Source organism: Tinamus guttatus, unplaced genomic scaffold, assembly GCF_059628265.1.
Source record: "Tinamus guttatus ecotype Peru unplaced genomic scaffold, ASM5962826v1 Tinamus_guttatus_pri_ptg000473l, whole genome shotgun sequence".
In the NCBI taxonomy this organism is placed as follows: Eukaryota; Metazoa; Chordata; class Aves; order Tinamiformes; family Tinamidae; genus Tinamus; species Tinamus guttatus.
This window is the reverse complement of record NW_028289007.1, coordinates 2257639-2273655: the sequence shown is the minus strand read 5'-3', so window position 1 is coordinate 2273655 and position 16017 is coordinate 2257639. Positions and strand designations below refer to the sequence as shown.

Sequence of the window (16017 nt, the reverse complement as noted above, 5' to 3'; positions counted from 1 at the left end):
CCATTCTCTGCAACATCCTGGGCTTTGCGTTTCTGGCCCCGACCCAGAAGGCTGAGCAGTGCTATAGTGCTCTTCGAGCTGCTCGGAGAAAGAAGCTGCCGGGGAACGTGCAGAGGCAGCGCGAGCTGGAGCTGCCGACAGTGAGGGGGCACTGAGAGGAAGCCCCTGGGAGCAGGATCGGCCGCTGCTCGCGGCCGGGGGGACACGTGTGGCGGGTAGACGGGGTGGGAGTTGGAGGGGATGGGGAAGCTGCGTGGAGAATAGAAGCTGAAGGGAAGCTAAGCAGCAGCAGCCGATCAGGTTAGGAATGATGTAGGATGGTTTTCAAGATTTGAGTTTGTTGGAAATCCTTGCTGGATTCTTGCGGGTTTTGTTTTTGACAGCATGATGCTGTAGGGGTGAGGTTGCCATGGCTGTAACAGCCCAACCTAATAGTCGGAGGGTTGTGCTGCAGCCTGGAGAGAGCTCCTTGAACCCCAGCCTTGGGCAGCCCAAGGCCAGCTGGGAAGCTGGGAGGGTTTTCTGAGGTTCCTGATAAGTTTAGGAGAAAGAGGGGGAAATGCAGGTTTCGTGGGAGAGACTCCATATGTGCAGGCTTGCTTGCCTTAACTGGCCTAGTCTCTGATGCCAGCCAGGGTGAAACTGAAATCCTCATTTCAGCAGGACTTGCTTTCTGGTGTCCTAAAACTCAAGGCTAAAATCAAGATTAGAGAGATTAAATAGAGCCTAGAACAGAATTCCACATTGCACATGGCTGGAGGCCTGTTTGTTTGTTTGTTTTGTTTTTTTGCTGTTTTCCCACCTGTTCTTTCCTATAGTCCAGCTGCAAAGCTGGGGACCTGCGTTGCCAGCTGCATGGGGTGCTTTTCTTTCAGTAAAAGGAGTGTGGGGGACTGATGATCTGAACCTTTGTTTTCACTGGTATTATTCATTCCTAGGATTGATGAAGCTGTATTGACTTAATTTCTTCATACATTTGCTCCTTTTTTCTTCTGATGATTAAGTCCAGATGCAGCTCAAATGATTCACACCTCATGCTTCTGTTGTCAAAAGTTGCTAAGGTCTGACACACAGATTCTGGTGGCATTTTCTCTTTTCAGTTGCCCTTAAGGCGGTTGAATATTTCTATCTTAGCATTCTTCAGTGAGCCCGTGAAAGTAAATGACTCTACAATTCATTCGTAACATTTCCTGTACTGGCACAATTTTCTTAAGATATCTGTAACAGTCTAGAAATCATATGCAAACATTCTAAAATGTAGGATTTGTTTGTTTTTCCCTGTTCATTACGCAAATCATACAGAACAGATCTGGTAGGAAAGTGCCCTATCCAGTTAGCTCTCCACTCTGCAACCTTGCTACAACTCTTCTGCGTGCAAACGTTTTAGCTTTTGACTTACTTGCACCACATGCTCCCGTTCTTTTCTAGAGAACTGCTCTCTTATCTGCTTAGAGATTGAGTTGAATCTTGTAATGAAAGAAACTGATTTCTATATCACTTAGAGTACTGCGGGCATTGGAAGATATGCGATGAATAAAACAAGATTGAAGGGTGATTTGATACTTAATAAGATAGTGAAGAGTATGGTCTGATGACAGGATTCTGTCATCAGAATTTTCATGACTCTAAGCCAGTAATGCAAGTGAAATTTCATGTGTCATCATTAATAATTTACAATATTTCATGTTTTCCTAGAGCCAGACTAGAGACTGGGGGCTTTGGTGTGCAGAAGGGTTGTGCATCCAAGGTGCTTTTGAAGTCGAGGGGCTTTTGAACACAGAGCTACATGTTCTGAAATGCCAAGCAGTAGCTCTTACCATTTTGGTATCCATGGATGTGATGACTTTACAGGTCTTTCTCTATCATGATTTTCAGTATGTAGAATCACAACAGTTTTACACTGAACAGTCTCATTTTGCAAACAAGCTTATTTCTTGTATTAATGGATATTATAGTGAGGAAGACAGTAGTGAAGACCCTATCGAAGTTGTTATCTCTTCCTTTAGAAGAGTGCTAAGTGAGCTATGTGCAGCAGATGGTGCTTAAACTCGCTAGCAAGTGGTGAAAAGAAGGCAGAGTTTTCAGCAATCATTCTGTGCGTTTGTTTTTTTCCCCGTTTCTTGTGTTACTCGGGTACTATGGGGGGAAGGAAGAATGTGACCGTGGAGGATGTTGTGTCCCTGCTGCTGGTTGCCTGCAGATGCTTCTCTCCGGCCTCTTGCCACTTCCTTTTGAGAGCGGGAAGCGCAGTCTGAGCAGCAGCCAGCTGTAGCTTCCTGACCCAACAGGCTATGTCTGCGTTGCAGGGGTTGTGTTAGCATTAAAGGAAGAGGAGTAGGTGGCCTGTGCTATTAGGCAGCAAAAGGCTATGTGGTTTAGCGAGAAGGCCCCGGCTGCTTGTGGGGAGAAGGGAGAAGCAGCCTGCTGTGTTAAGGCCATGTATTTGATGGAGACCAGGATGTTTCCCAGACCTAAGGTCAAGCCCTGACTGGTGCTAAGGTTGGATTTGCTGAGCTAAATAGTTTCGGAACCCATATATGCTGCAGTTCTTAGGAAATTGCACATGCACTTAAAGCACGGGATTTCTTTAATTCTAGCTGTCTGACTTGGAAACCTTAATAATATTCTGCAATTTGAGTTTTTAGTTGTGAGGCTGTTGATGAACATATAGGAAGTGACCTGGGAAACCATTCTTTACCTTTTAATCATCCAGACTTTGGTGCAGGTGATATATTCAAAATAGAGAAAGGTCTCCGAGGTCACGTCTACTGAAGAGGGTAAAGCAGGAGGAGAGAATACTGTACTTTGCTCTACTGATTCAGCTAGATGCCTGGTAATTTATGAGACTGTTTTACACTTGCAAATTTTGTGTTATTGGCATGAAGAAACATTATATTCACAGTCTGAGAAATGAGATCTGGAGCTGACTGAATCTGAGGCTTGCTGTTGTTGTTTTCTCTTGTTGCTAAGCTCCCCTTTTTTTCTCTCTTGCAGAAAAAATGGGTTTGCCAACTCAGTCTGCGCATAAAGACAATGGGAAGACCATTGAGAATGTGGAAGAGCACAGCTACAAGCAAGGGAAAAAGAACCGAGCCACCCTAAGGACGACAGAACGAGATCACAAGAAAAACGTGCAGTGCTCCTTTATGTTAGACTCAGTCGGGGGGTCTTTGCCAAAAAAGCCTATTGCAGATGTTGATCTCAATAAGCCTTACCTCAGCCTTGGCTGCAGCAACGCTAAGCTGCCCGTCTCGGTGCCCATGCCAATAGCCAGGACTGCACGCCAGACTTCTAGGACTGACTGCCCGGCAGACCGCTTAAAATTCTTTGAAACCCTGCGGCTTTTGTTAAAACTTACCTCAGTGTCAAAGAAAAAAGACAGGGAGCAAAGAGGGCAGGAAAACACCTCTTCTGTCTGGCTGAACCGATCCAATGAACTGATCTGGCTGGAGCTGCAAGCTTGGCACGCTGGCCGGAGCATTAATGACCAAGACCTCTATCTCTACGCGGCTCGCCAAGCTATCCCTGACATTATCAATGAAATCCTCACCTTCAAAGTGAACTATGGAAGCTTCTCTTGTGTCAAAAATGGAGCCAGTCTCAACGGTACTGCAGGAGAAGGAGTTTGCAAAGCAACCCGTGGAACGAGTGCTTTGGGTTATTCAAATTACCACGAACACCTCCATCGCCAGCGGGTCTCGTTTGAGCAAGTAAAGCGGATAATGGAGCTGCTGGAGTACATAGAAGCACTTTATCCCTCTCTGCAGGCTCTTCAGAAGGACTATGAAAAGTATGCTGCAAAGGACTTCCAGGACAGAGTGCAGGCACTCTGTCTGTGGCTAAACATTACAAAAGACTTAAATCAAAAACTAAGGATTATGGGAACTGTTTTGGGCATCAAAAATCTTTCTGACATTGGCTGGCCAGTGTTTGAAATTCCTTCTCCTGGACCGTCCAAGGACAACGATCCAGGGGATAAGGAAGTTGATAGGGAAACCGAAGTAAAGGAATCCTCAGGAACATGCACAGGGGATAATGATGGTGCAGAACAAATCTCTGAGGAAAATGTTGAGGAACTTAGACAAGCCATCAAGAACAATTTTACTAATAAGCCAAATTTTGACTTTCAGGACCATTTTTCAAGGAAGCTTGATAGGCTTGAATCTGGGGATGACTCTGCCTCTTGGATTATTCCAGAATGCAGCGCCGAGGCAGGCTGCAGCAAACACTCTTTGACCTCTATTTACAGGCCATTTGTAGACAAAGCACTGAAGCAAATGGGGTTGAGGAAGCTAATTTTAAGACTGCACAAGCTCATGCATGGTTCCTTGCAAAGGGCCCGTATGGCGCTGGTAAGGAGCGATCACCCGCTGGAGGTAGGTAAACGTGGAGCAGGGCTGCCTCCGCTTGCAGTGTTGCCTCTCCTCGAAACTAGAGGCACTGGGATCTTGTAAAAACACCGGTTGCTTTGTCGGGTTGTGAAAGAAAGACTGTATGTTATGAGGAAGAGCTGTCCTGTCCTGCTGCTGCGAAGTAAATCTGTCGTTTGACCTCAGCTGGAATTGGCATGAAGCACAAACCAGCTCTCTGCTCACTTTCCTAGATTAAATTGCATTTTTATGATAGCATCTTTATTCATTAAATCTTTTGACAGCTGAAGCTGCAAGTCAGACAAATTGAAATGGAAAGTTAGACACAAATATTTAATCATGAGAACAGATTACTAGGGAAATGGTGTGTTTTCCATGTCTTCAAGACTGGCTATCTCTCTGCAATATAGCCTTTAGCAAAACATCCTTTTCCTGGTCTAAATAAGTGAAATACTGTGATGACACAATAATGATGGTTTTTTCAGCTACCTTGTATGGTTTTTAATTTTTTTCCCCCTTCTTCAGTTGATGTTACATGCTTAATTTAGAATAACTGTGTTACTAAAAATTATGAAGTAAGCTATAAACCAAGGACAGGAGCTGAAGCTTCATGTGGTAATCTGTGGTCACGAGCCTTTTAAAGATTAAATACTTTTTTCTAAACATAAATTGTCAGGGAATTTTATATTAGGAAGAAATAGTGATCAGGATGATTTGTTCTCCCTGATAAAATGGTGTTGTGTCGGGTTAACCATGGATTCTAGATAAAGAGATTTCTTAGGCTGTTATGCCAGCTCTAACACAGATGCCTTTTGTGTTTTTTGACACATTGCTGATTTCTGTTTTGACATCTTATTTGCAAAAGGAGAGAGAAAGTTTGTCTCCTTTGGGGTTGATCTTTAGGCTGAACAAATTCATATTTACAATTTTTTTAAAATGCCTTTGGAGATTATTGTTTAAAAAAAAAAAGTGTTGAATTTTCATTTTTCTTTCACTGATATCAACTTGTTCCAGGAAACTTTGCATTTAAAAAAGAGTTTATTTGTATATAGCCATGTATATGAGCAAAATTTGAAGGAAACCATTACAGTAAGAATAGAAAAGAAAAAAAAATCATATATTGGGGTAAAAGTTTAGCTTAATACACAGGTAGAAATACCTTTAAAAATGAGGGGAAATAAAACATAATTTGAGGGAATTAAAATGATTTTATGTACATTTTTGAAATTGATAAATACCCTAAATGTGTGGACATCAGTAAAGGTTCCTAAAAATAGTTTGTGAAACCCCAGTAACTCAAGGCTTTGCTGAGGATTCACAGAAATGAACCTTTTGGAAAGTGAGCAGTGCGTGACCCGTGCGAGATGTAAGGATCGTCTCACCCTCCTCCTCTACCTGCTTGACTTCTTAGAATGATAGTTTTCAGGAATTACTGTTTTCTGTCTTCTGGTGTCCTCTTTTTAAAAATCTCATCATGTCTAAAGGTGAATGTTGCAGAAAGAAAGGGTGGCAATCTTCTTCATTTGACCTAACACAAAAAGAATGCTGCCCAAAATCAAAAACGTTATTTAAATGTGATACCTACTGTAGCAACAGATGATATCAAACTGAAATAGAAGATCCGATTTCGAATTGTTTGCCATTTGCACGAGACAATACTTTGCATGTAGCTTTTTTTTTTTCCCTGTACAGTTAAAACTTATATTTGAATTAAGTCAGAGCTACTAGTGTTTAGTTTATGTTTTATTATATATTGACTGTGTGCTTTTATGTGTACATATTTTAAAAATTGTGAACATATCTTCACTTCTGTTATTCCTTAACTGTTAATTTTCATCTAAAATGCTCTTTCTGAATTCTCCCTGTATTTAAAATGCTAATGTCATTTTAACTGTATATTTATACAAATAGATTTTTAGAAAACTTTTTAATCTAAGTTTTATTCATGATAATTGGGCTCTAGTATTTGAACATGGCTTGTGTGCAAGCAAGAGTCTGCTTTCTTTAGAAGTTCTGTGGCTTAAGTCTTAAGAAAATAGCTAATGTTTATTTTAAATTACGAAACTAGATACATATCTAATTTACTAGACCAATATCTAAAGCACTTGCACCCTATTTTTGGTTCATTTAACTAACTACGCTTTTGATAATTAATTGCTGGGGTTTGTTTTCTTAGTGTTGATATAGAGATGTTTTGTAGGCCCTTAGCTGGTTTAAAATAGGGTCTACTGAGAATTAAGTTTAGTCAAGCTGCATAATAAAAAGGGTCAAGGAACTAAAATTAAGCCTTTGTGTGTCAAAGTCTCGTGTAGGTTTTTTAGAGTGTAGTATTTTCATAATTTATTACTAATTAATATCTCTCATTCAAAAACCTATAGACTATTCATCAGAGAGCAGGAGATTGTTTTTGTAAGGAGGTGGGCTAGAAGGAAGGCCGATTAGTATCTCTTAAGAGATACTGTACTCTAGATCAACTGGTGATTAAAATTAAACTATACCAGCCGTAGTGCAGATCCATATTTGTGCATATTTGCTGTCTTTGCATACTGAGCTTGTGCCTTTATAAACCAGTTAAGAATCTGCAGCTCATAAGAAATTTTGTGCCAACATTAGATACAATGAATGTGCCATTCCATCCTCTGCAGCAGTGTTGAGCATCACAATATTAGCAAATAAAAGTACTTAGAACACTGGCTTTGTCAGGAAATGTAATTCGGGTCTTTAGAGAATTCAGAGCATGTATGATGCCGTAGGCACAAAATGTCAAAAATGTGTATGTAGGTGTAAAGGAATAATCTCTTCTTTTATTTCCTGTTAGATACTGAGGTTAAGTATGGTTACTGTACGTGAAAGTACTGTAGCTTTTTGGGCAGCATTTTATCATTTGATCTAATTTCTGTTACTCTGTTTTCCTCTCCTTTGAAGCGATGCTAGTTAGATTTGGCACTGAAAAAAAAAGATAGTAAATGCTAATTATGTCTATTAATATGTCAGTGATGGATATTCAGTTGTTACAGATAGCAAGCATGAATTAAGAATTGGGCTAAAGCAAATTCAATCTTGGATGAAAGAGCCCAAACCTTACAGGCATGTTTTTTTCCTAGGTAATGTGCAATGAATTGTTTTCTTTTTCATTAAACTCCGCATATATTAAAGTCCAAATTTTCTGTAAATTGATATCAAAATAGATTAAAACCCTCAGTACCTGCATGTATATCATTGATTAGGACATTATAACTTAATATGTAGTTTAGATAGCTACAGTATATAGTTATTTTCTATAATTTGAAGGTATCTTTGAATGAAATATAAGTTTATTAATTGGAAGAGAAATCAAATAGATCACTTTTGACTTTGTTTTCCTTCATAATTCCAGGCTCAGTTTCTTGCATCTACCAGAGTTTGTAAACTAATTTTTTTCAGTTGTTTTGGTGAATTTAGCTATTAACTCTTGAACATTGCATCACTTTGCAATGTGAATTTTTAGAGTAGTTGAAAAACAAAAAGTTGCTGGTGCAGTACATGCTTGAAATGAGTTGGCATAGCCCAGTGCAAACTTGCTTTTCTAGACATAGTCATTGGTGGAAGGCCTGTTGCTTGTGTGTGTATTCTTTTTTGTTTGATTATTTTTTTAAAATGCATTTGGCGAAATTCTCAGGTATTTTATCTTAAAATGACCAGAATATATGTTCTAGTATATTAGACCTAACTTGTATATTCATGATAATCTCATATAGCAGTTTCTTCCTATACATCAAAGCCTCTTCTGCTTTAATGGATGCTTTAATCATCTTAAGGAAAACACAAAGTAAGGGATGTTGTTCACTCTGAAGGGTCCACGATTGCTCTCCTCAAGCCTGGAGATCCTTTAAAAAATTTACCATGTTAGCCTTAAAAAAAAAAAAAAAAAAAAAAAAAAAAAATCTGTTGTGGCTGATTGGTCAGTTAACTAAAAAGCCCTGTCTTTCAAGGCTGAAGCTTTTAAGTCAAAAGGCTGAAAAAAAGCCTGTTTCTTTTAAAGATAATCTTTTGTGCATGCTACTTAAGCCCTGAATCTTGAAGTTAAGGATTCCCTTTACGATTCGTATTTCTTGTTGCAGTTTTCAGAATTTCCAGATCCCATGTTGTGTTCAGATTATGTGCAGTTATTAAATTCCCCGCCTTCCTGTGAGAAAAAATGCAGCACTGTATCATGGGAGGAGCTGAAATCGATGGACTTGCCCTCTTTCGAACCTGCCTTCTTGGTCCTTTGCCGAGTCCTACTCAACGTTATCCATGAATGTCTCAAGCTAAGGTTGGAACAGAGACCTGCCGGGGAACCCTCTCTATTGAGCATTAAGCAGGTTTGCCTCTACTGTTCTTTGTTTGTATTGTTTGAAATTACTTTGTCTTTTTGATTTGGTAGAGTGATCTGTTTAAAGCGAATTTGCCTCAGAAATGGCAGTATGTAATTTTAAAAATAATTTAGAGAGTCATGTATTTCATATGGAGATTTGTTTTTTTTTTTTTACAAAGTCAACAACTGACATTCCCATAGTAAAATACTTCTCATAAATCTTCAAGCTGCTGTCAAGTGCACTGATGATTGAGGCCATCATTGCCCAATCTTGCCCAATTTAAAGCTTTTAAACTATCCAGTAAGTGGCTTGCTGGGGCCCTGTGTAGAAGACAAAATCTGAAACATCTGCCTCCATCTCTGTTTACAATTATGTGGCAAATAGCACGATGGCAATTAAATAACCCTTGAAAACTAGTGCAGTTCTTTCCTGGAGTGACTGTGTTCATCTCTAAAAGCTGTAGAATTTAGATAGTGACTTGACATATTTAGACAAATTAAACTTTCAAATCTCAGAGACAATGTAAGAGTAATGTCTTTACTGATTGCAGTTTGGGGGTTTTTCTCTTGCAGCTAGTAAGAGAGTGTAAAGAGGTCCTGAAGGGTGGCCTGTTAATGAAGCAATATTATCAGTTTATGTTACGTGAGGTGTTAGATGACTTGCAAAAGATTGACTGCAACATTGATTCTTTTGAAGAGGACCTGCATAAAATGTTAATGGTAAGCTTCAAAATAGCCAACATGTACGGAGTTCCGATAAGTTTATTATTCTGACTATCTATTGCCCCTGTCAGACATAGCTCTTGAGAATATTTTTCATTGTGCCATATTTCCTTCATTTTATTTTTTTAATGTCTGTAAGGTCTTTGCCATTTTAAACAAGCAACATGTTAGCCTATAAAGACAATATTGATTCTTTTTTACTGTATTGCGGTCCAATATACTTGTAAATTGTCTGTATTTTATAAAACAATTCATGAGTAGAACTGTAAATTGTACATATTTAAATAGTTTAACCTGTTATTAAAAAATGAAATACTATTTTTGATTAATATCATGTTTTAATACTTTGATATTGCATTAATTCAGGAATGATGCCTTGTTTTTAGTAAACATTTGCTATTGCAATAAGCTAAACCCTAAGAGATATTTTAAAGACAAGCTGTTGGCCTCTAGTAGATGTTTAATTGTTTTTTGTGGTTTTAGTTTAAGATCATATTCCTCTGATGAGACCGAATCATTTCTATCTCCTGAGTTGCTTGGGTTTCGTCCTCGTTAGTCAGACAAAGTACTCAAGGCTCAACACCTGGTTGGTGGTGTTCCCTAAGCAGAGCTGGTGCTACCATCAGGGGGTATCCAGTGAGGATACCTGGCTTTGCTTGGTACAAGATTTTCCTATGATGGTAAAAATGCACTGTTTCACGTAATTCCATATACTATATATCGGCCTGCATCTGAAATTTCTAGGAATTTCAGGCAGAAATGACCTGATTAGATCAAAGAAAAATAGCTGGTCTGGCCCATTTGGAGGTTCTTGTACCTGTTTCATTAGATAGGTCTGGTGTTTTTGTGCTTTGATGCAAGAGCTTGAACTCTTGTATTTTTTGCAGGTCGCATAAAGGGTGATGACAGGATAACTTTAAATGGGAATAAGTTTATCAAGCTGTGAAGAACAGCAGTGGGGGCCTACTCAGAGTCCCAAGTTACGGTAGCACCAGACACAGAGAAGAAAGACTGAACAAAAAGTCAGGATTGTCATAGAAGCCTGGAATGGCAGACCGAGAGGCTGCAGAGACCATCTGGATTGAAAATAGGCATGGGAGAAGTTGGAGGAAATTCAGAAAATTAAGATTGTATCTGTGATGTGGGAGGGAGAGGTGTCAGACTTGCTTTTTGTCTTTGAGGCCTCTGTAGTAGGCAGGGAAACTAGGAACGTTCCTGAGAAAGAGAAGCAAAATTAAATAAAACTAGGAATAGATGTGCAACCTGGCACAGCCAGAACACAGCCCTTACCTAACCTAGAGTACAGTTTTAAGGTTTTCCTTGTCTTGGCATTATTACACTGTATTTGAAAATACTTGAAACCAAGGAGCAACACTTTTTACTCCTAACAAGGGTGACGCGTTAGTGTTATGGATTATCTAAGTAAAACATGGCAAAATTGCTACTAGTTATTTGCATTTGGTATGGCCCTTGGGGGCAAGTTCTTGAAGAAGAATTGTGCTTGATTTGCATTTTGTGTTGATTTAAACATAAACAAGTAAAGGAGAGAGAGAAAAGACTTGCAATAAAGGAAAACTGCAGAATCTGAGAGGTATCTGCTTATCCATTTCAAGGAGAATATGTTCAGCTGAAGCTTCCCGGAGTAATCTGGTTAATAGAAGTTTTTAAACTTTTTTTTTTAAATTCATCTGTAAAGATTAGAGATCTCACCACCAGGACGGTGATGATACCACACCTATGGAGTGGCAATGCTGTCAGTATTTTTAGAGAACTCTTGTGGAGAGTGTGTAGTGCACAAGACAGCACTTCCTGTTTCCTCATCTCTCTATTGCACCTTTTGTATGGAATCATGGGGGTCATTTTCAGTCTGACTTGGTTCTGCAAACCAAAAACATTTAAATACTTTCTACCATTTTTATAATACTAAGAGAGCTTTGTTTATTTAGCTACAGGTTGCATTTAGCTACAGATTGCGTAATAGTTTTTATTCAAAGTGTTTTGCTCCTTGTGCAGGTTTACTTTGATTATATGCGAAGCTGGATCCAAATGCTACAGCAGTTACCTCAAGCATCTCATAGTTTGAAAAATCTCTTAGAAGAAGAATGGAATTTCACCAAAGAAATAACTCCTTATATCAGAGGAGGTGAAGCTCAAGCTGGAAAACTATTCTGGTAGGGTTTATAAAACTACTCTGCTGATATTGGTTTATACTGGGTATTTATGCAAGTCAGATTAACACCAATTATTTCAGAAATTCTGTTCTTTCAAGTACTTTTGTTCAGGATTCCCAGATTGGGCTTCTTGAGGCCCTAATAAACAAACAGTAGACTCTGTGGGACTGTATTATGTCTAGAATGCTTTAGTTAAAAACTTGATGATATGGGTGCAATCATTTCAGTTTAAATATACCCCGAGTGTTGCCTAAATTTAAAACATGCACCATTGCAACCCATTTTCTCAGAAGTGTATGTTTATTTTATTTAGAATAGGATAATTTATCTTTTATGACAAACTTTAAAATTATCATATCTAAAACTTTAGCTTTCAGTATAAGAAACACCCAGAAAGCAATTCATCAAGCAGATTGGTCAAAAGCCAGTCACCTCAGTAAACTGCCACATTGTTGTGTTTCATTACATGGTCACAATAATCATTTATCTTAGTGGGAATATCTGTTTTCTGAGTTCCCATAAAAGCTTTCTGGACTATTTGCTTCTGCATGTATTATGTATAATTTTATTCAGGTATTTTCTAATTGGGTAGTAAAATGAAGGCTTGCTAGTCTTCCTCCCCCAAAATACTCTGGTTACAGCATCTATTCAGAAACTTGAATAAATGCACTGGACCAAAAAAATTGTTTTTATTTCCTTCAAATAGAATGAAGTTGTTCAGTTTTCTAGTTCTTCGTTGGTTTGTACAAAATATTGCCTTAGATGTGCCAACTTAGATGTCAGAGCAGGTACCTCCTCTGCTTAATGCGAGGCTTTGCTGCTCTGCTCGCCATATGTGAGAGAGAGTTCTGCTCTTGGGACGATTCCTAGAGAGGTAGAAATTATGCTACGTACTTCTGCTACCAACGAGTGCAGCTGCTCTCAATGCAGCTGTAACAGAAATGGCTGCTTTGATGGAAAGTCCCTGGTCCTGCTAGGGACAGAGGGTCCCCAAGATCCTGCTTGGGGCTTCTTCTGCAGATGGACTTCCCAGTCCCAGGGCTCTCTTGTGCGGGGCAGAGTAGGAAGAAGTCTGTGCTCCCTGAGTAGCACTGAACAGCTCTCTCCCATTTCTGTTGTTTCAGTGATATTGCAGGCATGTTGCTGAAATCTACAGGAATATTTTTAGACTCCGGGCTACAAGAGAGTTGTGATGAATTCTGGGCCAGTGCTGATGATAGTACTGCATCAGATGAAATCAGGTATTAAGCCTTTCAGATTTGCAATTTTATTTATTTATTTTAGTACCCCTGACAGGAACATACAGTATTTTAAATCTGAGAATGAAGCTTGCATAAAGACTCTATTGATTGTCTTGATGATATTTCTATATGTGCATTTGAAGCCTGCTAAACTTCTTAGTTGGGAGTAGGAGAGGTTGTGTATGCATAGCTCTTTAAATTGAGTTTTCATACCTGTATCAAAAACATATAAGTTAAATGTAACTGCATAAGTTATATTTATAAATACAAAGTATAAGTTAAATTGACTTGTTAGTTGCCTGCATATATTTCTTTTCTATGCGCTGTTTTTTTTTAATCTTTTAAAAAACTGTATTTTAAAATCTATAAAAACTATCTTTAAAAACTATAAAAGCTTTAAAAAAATACAATTTACTGAAACATGGTCACTTCATTCTTGTCAATGTTTTAGGAGGTCTGTCATAGAAACCAGCCGAGCACTAAAAGAACTCTTTCATGAAGCTAGAGAAAGGGCATCCAAAGCTCTTGGTTTTGCTAAAATGCTGAGGAAGGTAAGTTAACAGTAGAAACTAATCTAATTAAATTGGATCAGAATAATCAATAAATCTAATTTACTGATGTTCATGTTTTTATGAACAGGATCTTGAAATAGCAGCAGAGTTTGTGTTGTCAGCCCCTGTGCGAGATTTCCTGAATGCTCTGAAAACGAAAGAGTATGTGAAGGTAAATTCAGTTTCAAGGCATGTATTTTTTTTCACGGGGCACATATATCTCAACATTTTAAATGTCATTGCTTAATGCAATTCTTTTTTTTTTTTTTTTTTCTTCACACCTATGTTGTTTATGTGACTGCCAGTGCTGGCCTATGTCTTGGGAAATCAAGGTCCAAGATGTTGCATACGCACGGATTCCTTGTCGGTTAGGAAAAGCCTTTTGGTGTCGGTAGCAATTTCTCATGTGTGAGGTATGAAGAGTAGCACTTAGCAGGGAATATTATGAACGTAAACGCATTTGAGGCGCACAAGTGCTTCAGTAAATGAACAACATTTAAGTAGATGATCTCAGACTGTAGACTTGCTTTTATTTTCTTTTTTAAAGCAATAATGTTATACTAGAGCTCTGCTCTAGCTTGCTTGCATGAGAGTGCTAAGGAAATGCAGGGTAAGGTGTTTTTATCTGAGCAGGGAGATGTATTTCGTTCTGGAATTCTGTTGTTGAACAGCAGTTTCACACACAGCAAAAATAGATTAAATTAGGCAACAAAAAAGCGCTAGTGTCCAGGACTTATAAATTCTTACTTTTTGATGCTCGGCTTTATTCTTTAGCTGTTCCTAGGTTGATAAGTCCTTATTGCAATTTGCAGTGAAATGTGTCAGTTTCTTCAGCAGGATAGATTTGTTTGCATCTGTTGCTTTTTGTCCCTGCATACATTTGAAATGTGTAATTCCCAACTGGGGAATAAATAGCTAGCTTCTGTATGAGCTAACTCCTGTTAGATTTATATATTCAGTTGCTAAAAGTTGACAGTGGTTCAAGGGGAAGCTGTGCAAGTTCATAGAAGAGAAAAACAAGTAGGCTGTTAAGTATCTACATAAAACAACTGGCTTGGAAAGGCCCTAGTCTGTGAATTGTTTCAGACAGTGAGTAGTCGAGGAAATCTTCAGTTTATGTTAATATTTTTATATAAATTTGGGGTTTTTTTTGCCCCCTAGGCATCTACTCATTGCCAGTCTGAGATACAGTATGGGACTTTGTAGACCTTTTTGTAAAGAACAGCTCGGCTGTTCTCATGCACATATTGAAGGAAAAATGATGCTTTAGTTTGAAAATGTGTGTGTCCATGGATAATGTGTAATCTGTTGGCACATCTAAAACTTTATCCCCTTTTTGTGCATTACCTCTCTTCTGTTTTCCACCTCTCAGGGCAACCTGTATTTTGGCACTTAATGCTTCACGTGTTAGCCCTCTAGCATGACATCAGGAGTTTAGATTTTTGATAGAATTTTCAATCAGATACTAATTAATTTTAGATTTCAGCAACAACCCTTTTTTTTTTTTTGAGCTGTAGATAACAATGGATTTAAAGGTGAGATACAGTTAGTAAAAATGCTGAGTGGAGCGTTTTCTCCCAGCTTAGTATTATCCAGGTGTGCCTAACAAAGTGGCATTGGAGAGGTATGTCTCTGAATGGGAGGCTGGTCATTCTGGTGGCAAGTGAGGGCACAAGGTGGCTTGGGGGCACCGGTCGCTGACACTCAGCTGCACCCCGGCTAGCTGGAGCCAGAGCTGTACATTTCAAGGGGGGAGAAGGGCCCAGGAACGGAGGCAGCACAAGCAGAAAAACCTGGGAAATGTTGGGCTGCACTTTAAACAGTTGAATCATGTCAGTATGTTGAGTTTTCCTCTGTTTTCAACCATGAAACCTTATTATAAATGTCCAAAGATGTGTCATTATTTCTGTTAATGTCTTGTCATTCTCCAGCCAGAGCAGCTGTGTTTATAGAGCTGTTTGTAGTAACAGCTTTGCAGTGAGAGCAGTATAGAGGAGGCACAAGGATTTGAACAGAGTTGTCTTCATCCAGAGGAATGCAGGCTAAGCTGGTGGGCCAAAAGGGTTTAGAAAAAGAATAAAACACAGAAATTTTGAATATAAATGTCCCACATTCTGGCAGAATCAAGATGAAAATAGAGGAAACAGAATGGACAAAGTCAGTTCTGAAGCTTCTGAATAGGAAGTACTAGACTTCTTGTGTGTTAGTGACCAGAGGTATAACTTCAGAAACAGATACGAGCAGTAGCTAATGTTACTTTTTGTAATGGCATTATCATTGCAATTGTGAGGTGGGGGAGCAGCCCCCCCATTTCAAGAACTGGTACGGTCAGTATTATGTTGATTTAGAAAAAGAAGAGTGTTGAGTTTCACTGTTAGTCAGTAGATACCTCCTTATAAATCATGTGTCATCTGCTTTACTGTTTTCAGTCTGCTCCCGGTTCCTAGCTTGGTTTCACTATAGCAGATGCAACACAAAACATCTTTGAACAGTGTATTACTAAAGAAAAAGCTCTCACTGGACTTTACAATTAACCTCTCTTACACTAATAATGAAAAATAACTTTTTTTAATATGTTTTTGTTAAATACTGTGTGCATATTTTGAAATACCACATGAATTTTCC

The 16017-nt window shown here is 38.7% G+C and overlaps 1 protein-coding gene across 3 annotated transcripts in view; it reads left to right on the top strand.

Annotated features, from left to right (window-relative positions):
• Window positions 1-16017, top strand: part of MAP3K4 (mitogen-activated protein kinase kinase kinase 4) — a 64765-nt gene that overhangs the window by 19001 nt on the left and 29747 nt on the right. For all 3 annotated transcript variants that reach the window (XM_088532988.1, XM_088532987.1, XM_088532989.1), the window contains exons 3-9: window positions 2995-4376; window positions 8471-8713; window positions 9280-9426; window positions 11443-11600; window positions 12725-12841; window positions 13293-13392; window positions 13481-13564. In XM_088532988.1, the coding sequence (XP_088389114.1) occupies window positions 2995-4376; window positions 8471-8713; window positions 9280-9426; window positions 11443-11600; window positions 12725-12841; window positions 13293-13392; window positions 13481-13564 (2231 nt within the window). The remainder of the gene's footprint in view (window positions 1-2994; window positions 4377-8470; window positions 8714-9279; window positions 9427-11442; window positions 11601-12724; window positions 12842-13292; window positions 13393-13480; window positions 13565-16017) is intronic.